We start from the raw sequence: 17,775 nt of genomic DNA, 5'->3' as shown, positions 1-17,775 counted from the left end.
GCGATGGGCCAAGAATCTCATGGTATTTTGAAAACAGAGATTAAAGCTTTTCTGGAAGGTAGAAAAGTTACCAAGTACAAAATGATACCATGAAGAATCTTCAAGGCATTGACAGGTTTGGAGTTGTGTAGCGTTCTAAAATGTCAATTTAAATTCTGGAAAAATTACTTGAATTTTAATGGTCTGCCTCTTTGACTTTTCTTCTAATACCTTTGAACTCTAGTTATGACAACTGCTGTATTTAAGTTTGCTAAATAAATTCTTCTGTTTATTAGTATAAACATAAATAATTATTTTTACTGATTTATTACCATACAAATTTCTGGAATAAAATATTTACATAAACTTCATGTACAAAAATCAAAATAGTTCCTGCGCCCCTAAATGTAGAAGGGATTACAGGTTAAGAACTGGTTTTGCACTATGTCTAGAGAAAAAGCTGAGCAACTAAACACTACTTTTTAAAGCAAAATTTAAAAGGACAGAAAAAGAATGATGCTTTTTCACCATTTTAAAATCAGCACCCTCAAATAGTGATTTTGCATGCTGCAACTAACAGAATAATGTGGTTTTAATTTATATTTCTGACTGTATAATTTTATATGTAAAAGTGATGGAGAATTCAGTTGTACAGAATTTGCTTTGTCTGGAATTGAAGTATTACTTCCTTTGGTGAATGGGAAGCTATAGGTGCTGCTATTTTCAACTTGAATTTGTTAACTAACAGAACACAGCAAAAGGGCTTTTATTTATACAAGTTATCTGAAGTCCATGTAGTCTTACATTCAAATGGATGAACAAAAGATATCTGACAGATATTTCGTTTTTTAAACAGCAGATACAGAGAACCAAACCCAAGCTCCTTTCTTTCCATTATCTCAGATCTTCTCTATTTATGAGTGTACAGGATCTGCTGCAACCCAGGAAGCCACTGAAAATGCCTGAACTGGAAAAAAAGAGTCTCCTGTGTTCCCTCTACAGCCTGTTTTTACAGAGTAAAGTTTTCTAACTGCTTCATCTTGTCTCTTATGTTACTTTTGGGATCTCATTATTTGAGTGTTTTCTTGGTTTGGTGTATCATTTACAAACTCTAATAAAAAACATCTGAAACTTTCACCTCAAGTCAAAGCCAGTGGGTTTAGATTAACCTCAGATTTGATCACTTTGGGGTTGTGTCACCAAGTCATAAAACCACATGACTGGACAAGAATAATCACAGCTTTCCTAAATATAGGTACAAGTGCAGTTGGCAAGCACAAGCCTACACAACTTCAAGAGATTTGTGGAAGATGTTTTCAAAGAGATCATTGTAATCCATATACTCAAATGCTAAAAAACACAGCAAAAGTTTCAAGCTAGTCTCTTTCTGAAGAGAATCTTTAGAAGATTTTGTCTAGCAGGTTTATTTCTGATAAATTTGGGATGATAGAATCATAGGATAGTTAGGGTTGGAAAGGACCTTAAAATCAAATACACAAGTTATCTGATACAGTACAAGGCAACAAATTGTTAATGCAGAGAAAATGGGATTGGTATAGGAACCGTTAAGTGTAGAAAAGGATAGCAATACACTCAATGCCAACAGAGGAAGTACCACTCCAGGAAAAGGCTATTAATACAGCTTCCATTGAAAATGGGTTATTAGCAGCAATTTTATCTGGCATATTAATGCCAACCCACACACAACCCATACAACAGACAAGCCCTAACAAAACTGCCAATGGCTTAAAGTTCTCAAAGCCCAGACAGATCAAGATTGGGACTACAATTTATCACAGACCAGCAGCATAGGTAAGGAAAGATCACTAGCACTTGGAAAAAGCCAACACAATCCTAGGTCTCAGCAGTATACTTCCAGGTAATAAAGACAAATCATGTCACTTCACCCCAGCTCAACACTCAGTACAGTTTAAAGAAAAGATAGATAAAAGATGACGATGGTATAGCAAACAAATAGAGCTTGTTATTTAATGGCGAGTGTGTAAGATGTCTGTGGGAATGCTAACTGGACACCATGCCTGCCATTGTTGTTGGAAAGAGAAGGACAGGAGTAATTTGAAAGATTTTTAAGTTAAGCCTGGGAAGGAAGAAATGCAGAGCAAAAGTGGTGATAAAGTTCAAATGGATACATAAAAGAGTTGTATGAATACGTAACAGTATCAGTACTGGAGAGAGGAGAAAGGAAGCCTTGGCATACTCCTATTATACTTCATATTATTCTGCATCATCTGCTAGTTCAGAATCATGGTCACAATGATTCATAAGAAAGAAGCTTAACAGCAATGCTGAATAATGAAATAGCATGGGAGAAAGTGTGGGAGTTGTGAAGCCCAAGCTCGGCTAAGAGATCATTATGGGTGATACATTCTTTCAGCCATAGAAGCAGGGGGAAAGCAGAGTTCTTCAAGTTTGCTGAGCATGGATAAAATTAGATTGTCTTGGTCTGTCACCTGGAATCAGGACATAGATTGCAACATATTCAGCATAAAAGAACAAAAAGGACGTCAGAAAAGGAACAGGAATTTGGTTTCACTCATTCAAGTAGTTACCTTGCCAGCAAAGCACACGTAAGCGTTCATTAAGATGGACCAGCCGGATTTAAGGAGCCAGATAAGAATTGGGAAGCTAAATCAGCTCCAGCTTTTGAGCTGATTACCAAAGTCAGGTGAAAAAAACAAATTATCCAAGGCAACTTAAAGAGGGTTCCTGCCAGGCGAGACAACAAAGCACAGAACAATGGGTTATGCTTTATCAGTAAATTGGAAATACAGTATTAAACCCAAATCTGACAGGAGCTCATTAATAACCTAAACTAAGATCACACTGGAAGCTATTTTACTTCCATAGAGCCCAATTTTAATTCAGATAAAAACTTCAAGAAGTGCCAGTTGAAGAAGTGCCCAAATTTGTGTGATAAAATTATCCTAATGACTTAAATCAGTAAAAGCAATTGATCATTTTAAATTAACTGGTCTGCAATGATAAATTTAAGTGTGGGCAAACAGGAACTAGCAGAATCCTGATCGTGGCTTCACTAAGGGCAAATTGTGCCTGACAAATTTGGTGGCCTTCTATAACAGGGTTACAGCTCTGGTGCATAAGGGAAGATCACGTACCTGGACTTGTGCAAAGTATTTGACACTGTCCCACAACAGCACTGTCTCTGAACTGAAGAGACATGGATTTGGCTGAGCTGCGAACAGCACAAGTACTCAGTCTTCACATTTTGTTCAAAACATTGCTTGTTTATTTAAATAATTGACTACTCAATGTTTTAGCTGATCCCATTCCTCTAAGCCAGGCTGAAACTGTACCCACCCTATGCATTACCTTGCTTTCCAAGTAATCCTATATATCTCAGTAGGGCTTTGCCAAATAAGACAACAAACATACACATACATTCAATCATAATGCAACACCACTAGCCCTGGCCAAAGAAAGCAACAGGAACAGGTCTAGCTCTATCCAGAGAGTCAGGAGGAGGAGATGGGACCAGAGCTAAAACTAGAAAGGCTGCAAACTAAGTCCAAGGCTACAATGCTTGTTCAAAGACACGACTTGAGATAGACAGACCTATGTAATTCAGGCCAGGAATAAAGGTTCCATCCTGAGCTTAAGAGGAGCTCCTGGCCCAATAAGCAGGAGGTGAGACAGGTCACAGTAACTGAAGCCTGCTGGTGACACAAACCAGCATGTGCTGGCCACACATGTTATTAGGCAACAATTAAATTATTTCAAGGAACCTGTTCTGAAATGGCTGTTGGGAATCATAGCTGACAACGTGGAGACTTCCAGACTCTGCCTGGAAGTTCTTAGGGAAAGTACTGTTTGTCCTCAGCCAAAAGTGTGTCACGGACCATTTTAACAAATTGGTTGAAAACATTATCTCACATTATAGTGTTGGAACCCTTGTCAGAACATTATTTGATTTACAGCAGCAACGCAGCCTAAGACTATAGCATTAGATATTACACTTTCATGTTTATTAGGATTGAATTTCTTCTCGGTAGATACTCACTGACATTCAGTTGAGTGATCCACAGCAATACGTCAATTTAGGTTTTAAAGACAACTATGACAAGCCAGACAAAACAGAAGTTTCCCTTTAAAACCAATTTAATATACAGGCTATAAACTGCTCTAGGGTCTAGTCAAATTGCACTCCTTCAGTTTGCCCATTCTCTCAGCTTTGTTACTAAATCAGGTATAGCCAACTATTTATACCATGTTATCTGGTAGCACTGCCAGTTTGCTCACTGAGGACAAAGAAATCTATTTTACCAGGTTTGCAAGCAAGCACAACGAAGAAATTTTTTCAGGCTCACATCCTAGCTACATACAGGATACCACAGATGGAATATAACAATGTCAGGCTATACCTGGAATACCGTGTTCAGTTTTGGTCCCACTATATAAAACAGAGGTGGTCAGGATGGAGAAGGTCCACAGAGGACGGCCATGAGGATGACTTAAGGACTGGGCAGCCATGTGAGGAAAGGCTGAAAGAGCTGGATTTGTTCAGCCTTGAGAAAAGAAGGCTCAGAGAAACATTATCATCATGTCCTACTATGTAAAAGGTGGCTACAAAGAAAATGGAGACTCCTTTTTTACAAGGGGTCACGTGGAAAAGATGAGGAGTGATGGGCACAAGTTATTCCTGGGGAGATACTGGCTGGAAACAAGAGGAAAAAATTTCACAATGAGAACAATCAGCCATTGGTATAATCTCCCCAAGGAAGCAGTGGATTCCCCAACACTGGACACTTAAGATTTGGCTGGACAGAGTGCTGGGACATCTAGTCTAGGCCATACTTTGCCTAGATAGGTTGGACCAGATGATCCTTGAGGCCCCTTCCAACTTGGGATTCTATGATGGGGAATAAGGAAAGAGTTCAGAAACGTAAAGAGGTTGAAAGCTAAAAAAGTGCATGGCTAGAAGCCGAGTTCAGACAAAGAGCCACAATACGTTGCAAAAATTAAGATCTAGGTTCACCATATGCAAAAACACTGCAAAGGAACACTGACAGTAAAAATTACTCTGTGAAACTATTTTGCAGGTCTAAAATGAAACTCAAATACATTTAGGGTGACCACTGCTGTTCACACTGCACAAAACCAGCAAGGATTAAAAACCATAGTTTGTATTTAACACTCTAGTGGCAGGGTATTTAAAACGACATTCCTTAATATATGTTACCTTTCAGTCCTAACACAGCTGAAGAGCTGTGTGGTACCTGAAGGAGTCAGCAGATGGCACCCATGGCACTCGATACAACCAGAGCACACACATTCCGATGTCCTTTCATTCACACAGTAGACTTCGCAGAAAGTGTGGGGTATTTTCTCCGCCAGCCAGGATTTTCCATTATACAGCATAAACAGTCTAAGTGGGTATAAATTACGTTTATCTTCACTATCAAGGTGACTTGCTGCATGATCTTTAGGAGCAAGGAGAGATGAGAAGCAAAATAGTGCTTTTCACTTACAACACTTTAATCTCAAATTCCACAATATTGGTGGGTTTACCCAGTTTTCACAATTGATGCATCTGTGTGAGAATCCCAGTTTCAAATACTGTTGCACCTCACCCTGCATATACCTAAGATATGACCTCAAGAAGCCAAAACAAAACCCAACAAATAGTCCACATACATAGAGATGATGGTTGAGATGTACCATAAAACACAAACGGCATTAACAAAAATCTAAAGCTTGTCTAAAAACCAGTATCACATTATAACTACAACTCATGTATTACAGGTCTAGGGTTAACAGCAGTCCATACGCTACAAGGAGAGCTGAAGATCCTTCAAAAGCAATGATAAGTAGGGAGAGCATTAACTGCTAATGCAGAATTAGAAGAAAAAGCAAGATAGGTACCAAATCTTTCAAGGAGATCAGCCTATCCAGAAACCGTTTACCACCTCTTTGCAGTACCTAAGACACAGAAAATCCTAAACCCCTGTCTTCACATGACTTTCAGCTTATGAAGAATATTCTGAAAATCCAGTGCCTCTTAATGTTTGCATTTGGACTCTCCTCCCCACCATTCAAGATCAAAGAACCATAGAATGAATAGAGCTGGAAGGGACCTTAAAGCTCATCTAAGTTCCACCTCCACCTGCCATAGCAGGGACACCTTCCACTAGACCAAGTTGCCCCAAGCCCCATCCAACCTGGCCTTGAACACTGCCAGGGATGGGGCAGCCACAGCTTCTCTGGGCAACCTGTGCCAGTGCCTCACCACCCTCACAGGGAAGAATTTCTTCCAAATATCTCATCTAAATTTCCCTTCTTGAGGACTGTATTTTCAGTCAGGGATACCATGGTCTCCGACTGGAGACCAGTAATGAGTGGTGTCCCTCAGGGATCAGTGTTGGGACCAGTCTTGTTCAACATCTTTGTCGGTGACATGGACAGTGGGATTGAGTGCACCCTCAGCAAGTTTGCTGATGACACCAAGCTGTGTGGTTCCGTTGATAGGCTGGAGGGAAGGGATGCCATCCAGAGGGACCTCGACACGCTTGTGAGGTGGGCTGATGCCAACCTGATGAAGTTTAACCATGCCAAGTGCAAGGTCCTACACCTGGGTCGGAGCAATCCCAGGCACAGCTACAGGTTGGGCAAAGAAGAGATTCAGAGCAGTCCTGCAGAGAAGGACTTGGGGCTGTTGGTCGATGAAAAAATGAACATGAGGAGGCTTCAGTGTGCGCTCGCAGCCCAGAAAGCCAACCGTATCCTGGGCTGCATCAAAAGCAGCGTGACCAGCAGGTCGAAGGAGGTGATCCTGCCCCTCTACTCTGCTCTTGTGAGACCTCACTTGGAGTATTGTATGCAGTTCTGGTGTCCTCAACATAAAAAGGACATGGAAGTGTTGGAACAAGTCCAGAGGAGGGCCACGAGGATGATCAGGGGACTGGAGCACCTCTCGTATGAAGACAGGCTGAGAAAGTTGGGGCTGTTCAGCCTGGAGGAGAGAAGGCTGCGTGGAGACCTCATAGCAGCCTTCCAGTATCTGAAGGGGGCCTACAGGGATGCTGGGGAGGGACTCTTCATCAGGGACTGTAGTGACAGGACAAGGGGTAATGGGTTCAAACTTAAACAGGGGAAGTTTAGATTGGATCTAAGGAAGAAATTCTTTACTGTGAGGGTGGTGAGGCACTGGAATGGGTTGCCCAGGGGGGTTGTGAATGCTCCATCCGTGGCGGTGTTGAAGGCCAGGTTGGACGAAGCCGTGGGTGGCATGGTTTAGTGTGAGGTGTTCCTGCCCATGGCAGGGGGGTTGGAACTGGATGATCTTAAGGTCCTTTCCAACCCTAACTATTCTATGATTCTATGACTCCAGGGGTTAAAAATCCCCAAAACTTTCAAGAAGAAATATCTTGAGAAATAGATAAACAATCTGCATACAAAACGGTCATGAAGAATAAAAATGGGAGAGACATAAATTGAGTGACTTTATCATGGTGTCTGGAAGTCAGCTCTATGGTGCACATCAGCCTGTTACCAAAGCCTTAAAACGGGGAACAGCTTCCTCTCAGTCAGGGCTGAGACTCCATTTCCTCAGCATCTTCTGAAGTTCTCAGTTCTGTTCTTCCCTTATGAGCCAGCCAAACACTGGAAATGCAGGGAAGAAATTATCATATTTCTCCCTAATACTGGTTCCAGTAACACTAAGCTCAAAATTTCTAAGTGATTGCATGCCACAGCCTAACAATATCTCTATGCTTTTTAGACTAACTACAAAAACAATTAAAAGACAAAACATACCAATTTGCATCCCCCCTCCTGCAGTGCAATAAATGCCTTCATTACATGCCAAGGATACTGTAATTTCTTTTTCCCATAATGCTATCATCTTAACTTCCAGCTCATTAGTCTCTATCACATGGAAAAGGTTTGCTCTTATCCCTCTCAGACACACACATAACATCAACCATAGCTGCAATGCCTCTGCTTCTGTATTAAGTTTCAAAGCCTGGTACAAAAGTCATGTAATTTAAGTAGCATAAAGCACCCACAAAAAGCAATCAAATTAGAGCAAGACAGCCTACAGTTAAAAGTGATCACATTAAAGCAAGTCAATAAAAAAAAGTACAAGATACATTATTTCCAAAGCCATTCACACACTCAGACTACACAGGAAACTAAGGATTTGAATTAACTCCTCAGCTGACCGAATGGTAAAGTTCATCAGCAGATCTGCTGCCTGAGGAGTGGACCTGAGAACACAGCCATGGAGAAACCCTTGCACTACTGCAGCAAATGCAAGAACTTCCATCAACTGCAAAGAAGCATGGATTAGTCTGGCACAGAAGAAAATGTGTTTTCAAATGTACAGAAGTAACTGATTATTCGTTTCACCTTGATTCAACTCTGCACATGATCTCTCACCTTTGTGCTCAAGTCTTTGGCAGAACCTGCCTTAACCAATGCCACAATCCTAAAGCTGCTGCCTCACTGTTTTCCACTCTGTATTACCTCAACTTGCCTTCAAGTATCCCTCATTTTTCTAAGACATTTCTACCCCTATTAAACACTGACATATTAATTACACTAAATTCTGGTACTATGTTGTTAATGTAGATTTTATATGAAACATTTGACTGGTAAAGTTGTAGATTTACTGTTTTGAATGACATTATACCAGAACATGGCTTCTGTAAATGCAATATCTTTATGCATTGCTAATGAAGGCTGACCTTCATTTAGAAGCCTTTTCCTTGGGCCAGAAAACTGATATCAGCACTTGTGGATGGATTAAGAGCTCTGATGGTATTAAAATAAGGAACAGCTGCTGCCCTAACCCCATTAGAATGGCTTTACTGCACTTTTTGATTACTATCAGCTACAAAAACAGTATTTTTGTTGACTTCAGAATAACAGCTTGCTGGAGGGAGAAGGGCAAAAACTGTGTTTGATTATTAGCAGATAGTAGCCAATAAGAACTACTTAGTGGAACAAACCAAAGACTTTTCTATAAACTGCATAAAAGCAGCTTTTCCCTTTTAAAGATGTAGCTCTTGCTTGTGTCAGCAGAGACCAGAAGGGTTGACTTACTTTAATACACACTGTGCCAAGATATGTTTCACTCAGATACATGGAAGCTCTTGTAGAAATGACTGCTGTGGTTTATTCCAAGTGTGACCTGGTGTCTGTCTTCTTGCCCTTATATTGCTTTATAAAAACATACTGCACCTTAGATTGCCTGACAAGCAAAAAGGCAAAAAAAACCAACCAGGAATAACACTGGTCAAGAATAACAAGTATCACCAGTTACGATAAATCCAACCCTCGCAAACTTGGTAGATATGAAATAGAAAAAAGCTGCATGAAATATTGTTGCTAGGTTCTCTTGCATATCGCCCCAGAAAGCAACATACCATACTATCATCCTGGGGAAAAATAGACTCAGTATTCCATGTATGTCAAACTCGCAATCAACCATGCAGTCAAACTCACAAATATTTTCAAGCAGGATAGTCAGGAGGAGAAAAATACCACCTACAAAACTTCTCTGTCAGCAAAAGTCCTTGGTTGAACTCAACATCCCAGTTAACAGTGGTAGGGAATTCAGAGGGAAGACACACTGGCCTCAGCATTCCAGGCCAGATATCAACTTCCTCAAAGATTAAAAGGCATTTGAGTCCATGAATTTAGTTCAACCGATTAGAGGAGACAGATGAGTGCAAAGTGGAACTTTAAATCTAGATTTATACAGTGTTTAGGAGTAACTAAATTAGACCCTCCCACAGTTTATCCTTCTATGTCCACTGTGCTAGAGAAACTGACTTACAGGTAAGACCTCTCAATTCTCTCTGGCTCCCAGAGCCTGTGTTTTCTCACGCCACAACTGCCACTTCCTAAACCTTGACATGGATTTACAAACACCTTTGTTAAAATCTTATTATTCAAAATTTTATCTATATTAGCAGAACTGGTGAGAAAATTGCATTCCTATACAAAAAAAAAATTACTCTGAATGTCCTTTCTCAGGAGAGACTTCCCACCCACTCTGGTTTCTTGAGATAACGCATTCCCTCTAGACTGCAGAGCAGAGCATGAGCACAGAAAGCCAACACTAGAAGAATTTTTCCATAGTTGCTCTTAAGGAGAAAAGTACATTTCCAAATTTAAAAAGCAGACAGTAACTGCTGTCTTGTGTGTTCTGGAAAGAATATTACTCAGTTTATTTTTGTAATTTACAAAACTAGTATAGCTTGATGCTCTGAAGCACTACCACAAATTTCAACTGCAGTGAACAGAGGCCTACCTTTAACCCAGTTGGTCTTTTGCCAGGCACATTCTCCCATTGAAACAAGGGCATTTGTGCTACCAAACACCCTGTGCAAGGATGGGAAAATAACCTCAAGTACTGCATAAGTTATTAGACAGCATCCACATTACAGACTGGTGTTTCAGGCCCAGAAATTCTTGGTAGTCTTTTTATTTGATAGGTTGCTTGAGATTCTTTGTTGTTTTAAACACATTTTCAGAGCAGGAACTGAACATTGATTGACTAGAATAATATTTGGAGCTTTGTAGCTCCTGGATAATCATGTCCAAATATACCTTCCACTTGCATGGGATGAAATGGGCATATGCATAGGTTCAACCTGACCATACTGTTACAGCTGCACAATCCCAGTGTTCTTCTTTGTGTTTCTTCAAAGGTTATCAAATCATAAAGCTTATGCACCTTCCCAGAAAGACAATAGAAATGCTGAAGCCTTTCAGTAACAGCCAGAATCACCTAAGAAAGAAGATGGAAGGAATGCCTAAACCAGACTAAGCTGACAACTCCATTAGAAATTCTGCAGATCGCTTCAGAGAAATTAGTGTCAGACCCTTTATAAACACATAAATGCAAGTTGTCTGAACAGCAACAAGAGTAACCTTAAATAGTCTCCTTATAAATATGTATTAAAATTCTGCATACACAAACCACACCAAGCAAAATTCATTTTCTTCCTCCCGACCAGACAGAACACTCAATAGATCTCAAATGTCAATGAAAGTTACTTTTGCTACTGTTCTTAGATATAAAGAAGTTCTTTCCTGTGAGCGTGGTGAGACACTGGCACAGGCTGCCCAGAGAAGCTGTAGCTGCCCCTCCCTGGCAGTGTTCCAGGCTGGACAGGGCTTGGAGCAACCAGGTCTAGTGGAAGGTGTCCCTGTCTGTGGCAGGGAGTTGGAACTGGATGAGGTTGAAGGTCCCCTCCAAACCCAAACCATTCTATGAAATATCTACACCTCTTTTAGGTTGTAGAGAACACTTGCATAATGGTGCTGAAAAACCTGGCATTATCACTCCAACAGTCAGATGGGATCTCAGATGCCAAGTACGAGAGGCCATAGGTGTCTTCAGCAGAAACATTGTACTGGACCAAGATGGTTTCTACTGAAAGGATTTGAAATTAGTCACAGAATAAAATATGAATGCCATGGAAATGCACACTTCTCAGAGCAAGAACAGCCTCCTACGTAGCTTTTAGTTCTTAGATATCAGTAAACTACCACCCAGGGAAGATTACAAGACAGAATTCCCAAAGGGCAGCTACAATTCATGAACTGCTGAAGGACACTGCTCCTGCAGCTTTTCCTTGCAAGCTCTCCGTATTTTTATTTTATTAGGTGCAAATACAGTATATAGTAAAGAAACACTTTTTTCTTTTTTTCCAGAATAACAGAGAATAACATTCATCCATTTATACAGGAGAACAAACCAAAGTGGGTAGAGATTCCACAGCTCAAGGCACAGTCTGCTTCAAGAGGCAGTTTCTGATAATGTTATCATATCGACAGATGACAACCTTAAAAGGTAGAAAAACTGAAAGTAAAACAAAGCAGCAGCAAGTGTACTAGGAAGGCAGAATGAAGCCTGCATTCCTTTCCAGCCTTGGAGCGGTGACTTCATCTTTGCTAGGGTGACCTTCCACCGAGACCAGGCTTGAATACTAATATTAGACTAAAAAGAAGTATGCCACCCTCTAAATATAACTGACGACGTTGATGACTCAACACCTAGAGGCTCCAGTGATGTAATGTGAAGTCAGAACCTTTTTCATCATAATTTAGGTTTTTAAAAGTGAAGGCAAAAGGAACAGATCTTCCCTTGCAGAAATGAAAACTGCCTCCTAGAGCATCTTCTTGAATTAGCCTGTAGGAAAAGGGAACCAAAGAAACACTTCACACTTGGCAGCAGACACACTGGCTCTCCTTTGTTTAAAAGGACACATTGGCTCCCCTTTGTTTAAAAGGAGTACTGAACAGACACATTTCAATTACATGCTTCAGAGTCAAAGCATCAGTAGAAAGTTTATGTGTTAATCCTAGAAGTGAAAAGTTAACAGCAACCCAGCAGACCACTGAACTGTCCAGTGCCTTTTACTGCACCTTAAAAACAAAAATAGCAGCACACAGGTGCGCTTTGGTGAGAAAGCCAAATTCAAGTACAAAGGAAAAAAGCCTTTCCAAGTAAGGCTACAGAGTTCTCTTAAAGCATCAAACTTGAACAAATATTCCAGCATTCATTGGAGGTAGCCTTAGACCTTTTTCAATTTCCACCTTCAATCATACATCTTTTTTTTTTTTTTTTTTAAAAAAAAAAAGGTAGTCTACCATAGGCTTCTGTAGTAAAAGCAAGTCATCATCCAGTATATGTGAAAGAACCTCTCATGAAAGTAGTTAACTGTTTTTGTAATAAACATCATTAAACTAGAATTATCTTTTCTATTGATTTGTTAATCTGACCTCTTTTCCCTTCCCCACTCCATTAATCTCACTGTTCAGGAAATGCATTCCCCAGTCTTGAATTCCCACACTGACCCTCCTCTTCAGAAGAATTTTTTAGGATACACTTCATCATATGTTCAAGAATCACAAACTGGTGGAGGCTGGAAGAGACCTCTGAAGGTCATCTTGAACAACCCCTCTGCTCAAGCCAGCTGCCCAGGACCATATCCAGAGGCTTCTGAATACATCTGTGGAAGGAGACAACACCACCATCCTGAGCAACCTGTGCCAGTGCTCAGTCACTTTCACAGTAAGAAAGTGTTTCCTGATATTTCAGTTTGCACCCATGGCCTCTGGTGCTATCACTGGGCACCACTGAAGAGAGCTTGGCTCCATTTTCTTTGCACCCTCCCTTTAGGTGTTAATATACACTGATAAGATCCCCCAGAGCCTTCTCTTCTCCAGGCTAAACTCTCCCAGCTCTGTCAGCCTTTCCTCATAGGAGGTGCTTCAGTCCCTTCATCATCTAAGTGGCCCTTCACTGGACACTCACCAGTATGTTCATATCTCTAGTACTGAGAAGTCCAAAACTGGATGTGTCTGGTCACTATTTTCTCATGCAGAAATAATTTAATAATTATCAATAATAATCTCTCCTATTGGTTTTAATTAAGTTAGCAAGAAAAAGCACTTAGTGGACTTCAGCTACCATTTCTTAGGCAGCTTCACCATAACTAAAATGCTCAGAAATTGATTTTTCATCCTTTATCCAAAATACAACTATCAAGTTTAATAGATGCTCCTCCTGATTTGAGCTAAAAGAGTGGCAAAAGGAAGAGCATACAGCCTCTAAACAGCTTGAGGAAACACGTCCTTCCCTCATGTAAGCATATTCTAATAGTGACAGTTTTGTGTAAGCAGTTCCTGAGGCTTATAGCATCTGAAGAAACCATCTTAAGAGACAAAGATGCTTCACTTTCACAGTGAGCTTACCAGTTTCAGCCTGAAGGAAATTACAGTTATAATACAGAAAAGGATGTTTTTACAGAACAGTGATATACGCATAACAAATTCACAACGGAAGGTTTACTATCCAGAAAGCCCTAGGGGCTACGTGCAGCAATTAACTGTTAAAACACACACACATCCACCCTTAGGAGTAATCAGTCATGCCCTTTGGCTCCCCACCACAGTTGCTTTTTCAGGAAAGATAAAAGGAGCAGTGCCTCCCATTCAGTCACACCATCAGCCAAAAATAACAGTCTCAATTTTGCCGTATCTTGCTCACATAAGTAGTCCCAGCAGTTTTTCCAAGAGACATGTGGTAATTATCAGGGTTTAAGAGCATTTTCTATTTAGTTTCTTTAGAGTAGGACTTCCATGACCCAACAAAGCCAGTGCTGAACACTCCAAAAAGCCTGCCCCTATCATTAACAAGTTATATGCTAAAATAAATGATCATAACACAGAACAGTGATGGGGCACAGCTGAATTTGACCCCAGATTTGGAACAGGGTTGTTGGATAATCTACTTCTCCACACCTTTGTTGTTCTTTAAAAAGCTAAAAACCTCAGTATTTTCTAGTTTCATTGTAAAGAAGGTACAATTCCATTTTCTATACAAAGGAGCAGGCTGTCCATGATGGGAGTGGAGATAAGGAAAACCATTTCCCCTTCAGCTGTAGCAAGCTGATAGCGTATTGATGCTGCTAAGCCATCGCGTGCAAATCCTCAAATGCCTGTGTCATTGACCCAGATAGCCAGGGCATTCTCCTGACCAAGAACACAGGCCTGAAGGCAAGGAAGTATTTTTTGACTAGATACTGTTACTGTAGCAAAATCAGATATACACAGCCAGTATAAATTTATATTTCCCCTTTCTTCTGCTAGTGTTTAAGATCAGCCAGTCACTCCTGAGCAGCTTCCTTTACACCAGATGGCAATGCTCATCTTCAGATTCAGTGCCCACAACTCTTCAGACTCACTCTGTTTGTGTTGAGACCTTAGGGTGCCAGCCAGGAGAAGACTCAAGCCTGGCCTGATACAACTTCATCTGTAAAGAACACAGCGTTCAGCTGCAAGAATTCCTCATCTTCAGAAAAAACGAAGGTCCAAAACTCAGGCTTCCTACAGATGCTATAGTCATGATGCTATAGCCTTATCATACTCTTGATAAGGCAACACTGAATCCTTTCCAAGAAGTGCTGTACAGCCCCGTGAGGTTGGTGAAAGTGTATAAATGAAACAGAATGCAGTAAGATCAGACAATGTGAATCAGCTTATCCACAGTGCTGGCATACGTGCAGGTAAGTGTTACCTCCAGGCTGCTGCCAGCCCCTTCTCAAGCACAAACTGGAACTTACCCTGTATCTGACACAGTAGTTAAGTGTCTTCAAATTAAAATGTAAAGTAGTTAAGGCATTGGCTTTAAAAACCTATCTTTAGTGAGAATATTGCTTAGATATTTGCATATTCAAAGTCTGAATTTGACAGTTCAGCCTCTTAAGGCACTTGAACAATGTAACTTTAATATTGTTGCATGCCAGAGCCACTTAGAAGCTTATATATTTAAGTCTTATTTAGACAGCACATTCACAGACCAAACCTAAACAACCTTTCAAAACACAGGTTTCTCTGGCTTTCTTTGTCAGCTACCTTGTAACTTCCAAAACAATCATGCCTCCATTTTCCTCCTAAAAGCATAGGTCAGGAGTAAGCTACAAAAGATACACTGCAAAATCATTACTTTCTGTAGAATGGATAACACAATGAAACTACTACAAACATAACCATTACTGTAGTATGTTCTTTAAAAAGTTCAGTGTACCACTACTTATACATAGGATCAATATATAACTGAAGATATGATTATCAGCAGCATTTATTTTGTGAGATTTTAAACTTCATCTTAGTAACTTGACAATATTTTATACTGAATTCATGTATGCTCTTATCCTGCAGCAATGGTTAATAATAGAAAGGATTACCAGTATTAATCAACTGGGAACATAAGTACATCTTCTACAGGAATAAAAATAATAATCAGCTCCCCAGGTCCTTGGATTTAATGAGAAATCTGAAGGTAATCCCATCTAGTTAAATATAGACTTATGGAGGTAACTACTTACCTGCCAACAGAGCTGTTCAATCCATGTCATTGACAGATAGTTTACAGAAATGCACATGGAACAGAATATCCACCTCCACAACCCAGCTGCTATTCTTAAGACATCCTTAAGTCCTGCAAGTCTTTGGGGATTGCTATCCCACGTACTTACATAATCATCCACTCCATTTTCTAAGCCACCAGCTAAATTCCAGAATAGAGCTCTCGAAGAAGAAAGCTCAGGAGCAAGTGGAGATAGAATCTCTGCAGGAGAAAAAGGGATTCACTAGTTCTGGGCACACTTCTGTTTTCTTCCTTTAAAATTGTATTTTCAAACCCCTTCAACTTAAATGAAGCTCATTGCCAAATGGTTCTGAAATTCCACAAAAAGCACAAAGCTATCAGTTTTACATTCCTTACATCTCCATCAGGTAGAATACTAGGTTAAGAAACAGGAACTGAACACTCCCTGCAAAAGGTTGATTTTTTAAAATTATTTTTATATTAAGATATTGTTTTTCAACATTCTGTTTTAGCCAAACTACAGAGTTAAAAGTAATCTCACATAGTTCTTCTTGTCTTGGTTCTACTATCACTCATTTTAGATTTTCCAAATAAAATAGTATTTCAGATAACTTAAAACATTTGAGACCCTATCACTCTATACAACTGCCTGAAAGGAGGTTATAGTGAGGTGGGGGTTGGTCTCCTTTCCCAGGTAACAAGTGATAGGATAAGGAGAAATGGCCTCAAGGTGCATCAGGGGAGGTTTAGATTGGATATTAGGAAAAGTTTCTTCACCCAAAGGGTTATCAAACATTGGAACAGGCTGCCCAGGGAAGCGGTGGAGTCACCATCCCTGGAGGTGTTTAAAAGATGTGTAGATGTGGCCCTTAGAGACCTGGTTTAGTGGTGGACATGGCAGTGATAAATTAACAGTTGGACTCGATCTTAGAGGTCTTTTCCAACATAAAAGATCCTATGAGAAGATACAGTAAAGGCGGCCTCTCATCACAGTGGTACGTGATCAGCAAGTGGGAGAAACTTTCACATGTTTAACTTTGCCACCTCCATCACAACTGCAGCTACAATTGCTCTGAAACCCTGTACCCACATTTCAGTATTCTACAAATCTGGACAAAAGAACACTTTTGCTCACCAGAGTTGATAAAAGCTTTTTAAGCTATTGAAACAGATGTCATGGCAGAGTATTGTTGTCACCTTAGAAAGAAACCATAGTTTGGATCCATTTTCTCTGTACAAGACAGATTAAACTGTTTCATTGAAACTGCAGTAAATACAAACGTAAGGCATATGCTTCTCTCGTATTGAAAATATGGAAAGCAACACTGTACCTTGCTGTCCTCATCTTCAAACACAGACTGGTGAACATTACAAGCAAAGAGAGAATTTGGGAGATCATTGAAGTCAATTATTTCATGAAAATCTTCCTCTGCAAAGCATCTTTTTAAATCGTTGTCTCCATTTATAGAGTAGAGCAAGAAGTGCACTCCATCCTCCGGGATGCAACCATAGTGACCCAGGCCGCGCATTCCAAAGAAGTATGAGTCTCCCCTCATCCCTGGCAACAAGAAGAGACACAGTTACACTACACTTAAAAAATATCATATGTACAAGTTAACCAGAAATCCTTAGTTTGGGGGGTTAGTTCATAGAAAATGTACTTTACACTATTTTAAGGCAACAATTGGCCTCTGAAGCAGGGCACTAAAACTAGTTTCGCCAAAGGGTGAAATAAAGGGGCTCTTCTTTAGTTTTAATTACTAGCACAGAAAAGACCCAAGCATACAAGCACAAGCTGCTGAACACAACCAGAAGTGTTATTTCAGTGCCCTTGCCCTAAAAGAAAATATTGGGTTGCATTTAGGTTTAAGAGAATCATGTTTGCTACTGGGAAGGCAGGCTGGTACTTC

At 40.2% G+C, this 17,775-nt stretch overlaps 1 protein-coding gene across 1 annotated transcript in view; it reads right to left on the bottom strand.

The window, feature by feature from the left end:
* Nucleotides 1-17,421, bottom strand: part of RCAN2 (regulator of calcineurin 2) — a gene marked incomplete at both ends in the record, with an annotated part of 66,575 nt that extends 49,154 nt beyond the window's left edge. Inside the window, one exon of the mRNA XM_080616789.1 lies at nt 17,197-17,421. Coding sequence (XP_080472915.1) covers nt 17,197-17,421 — 225 coding nt within the window. The remainder of the gene's footprint in view (nt 1-17,196) is intronic.
* Nucleotides 17,422-17,775: the final 354 nt, after the last annotated feature.

Source organism: Psittacula echo, assembly GCF_963264785.1.
Source record: "Psittacula echo genome assembly, chromosome: 4".
Classification (NCBI taxonomy): Eukaryota; Metazoa; Chordata; class Aves; order Psittaciformes; family Psittacidae; genus Psittacula; species Psittacula echo.
Note: the sequence above shows the minus strand (reverse complement) of the source record. Positions and strands in the feature narration are given on the sequence as shown.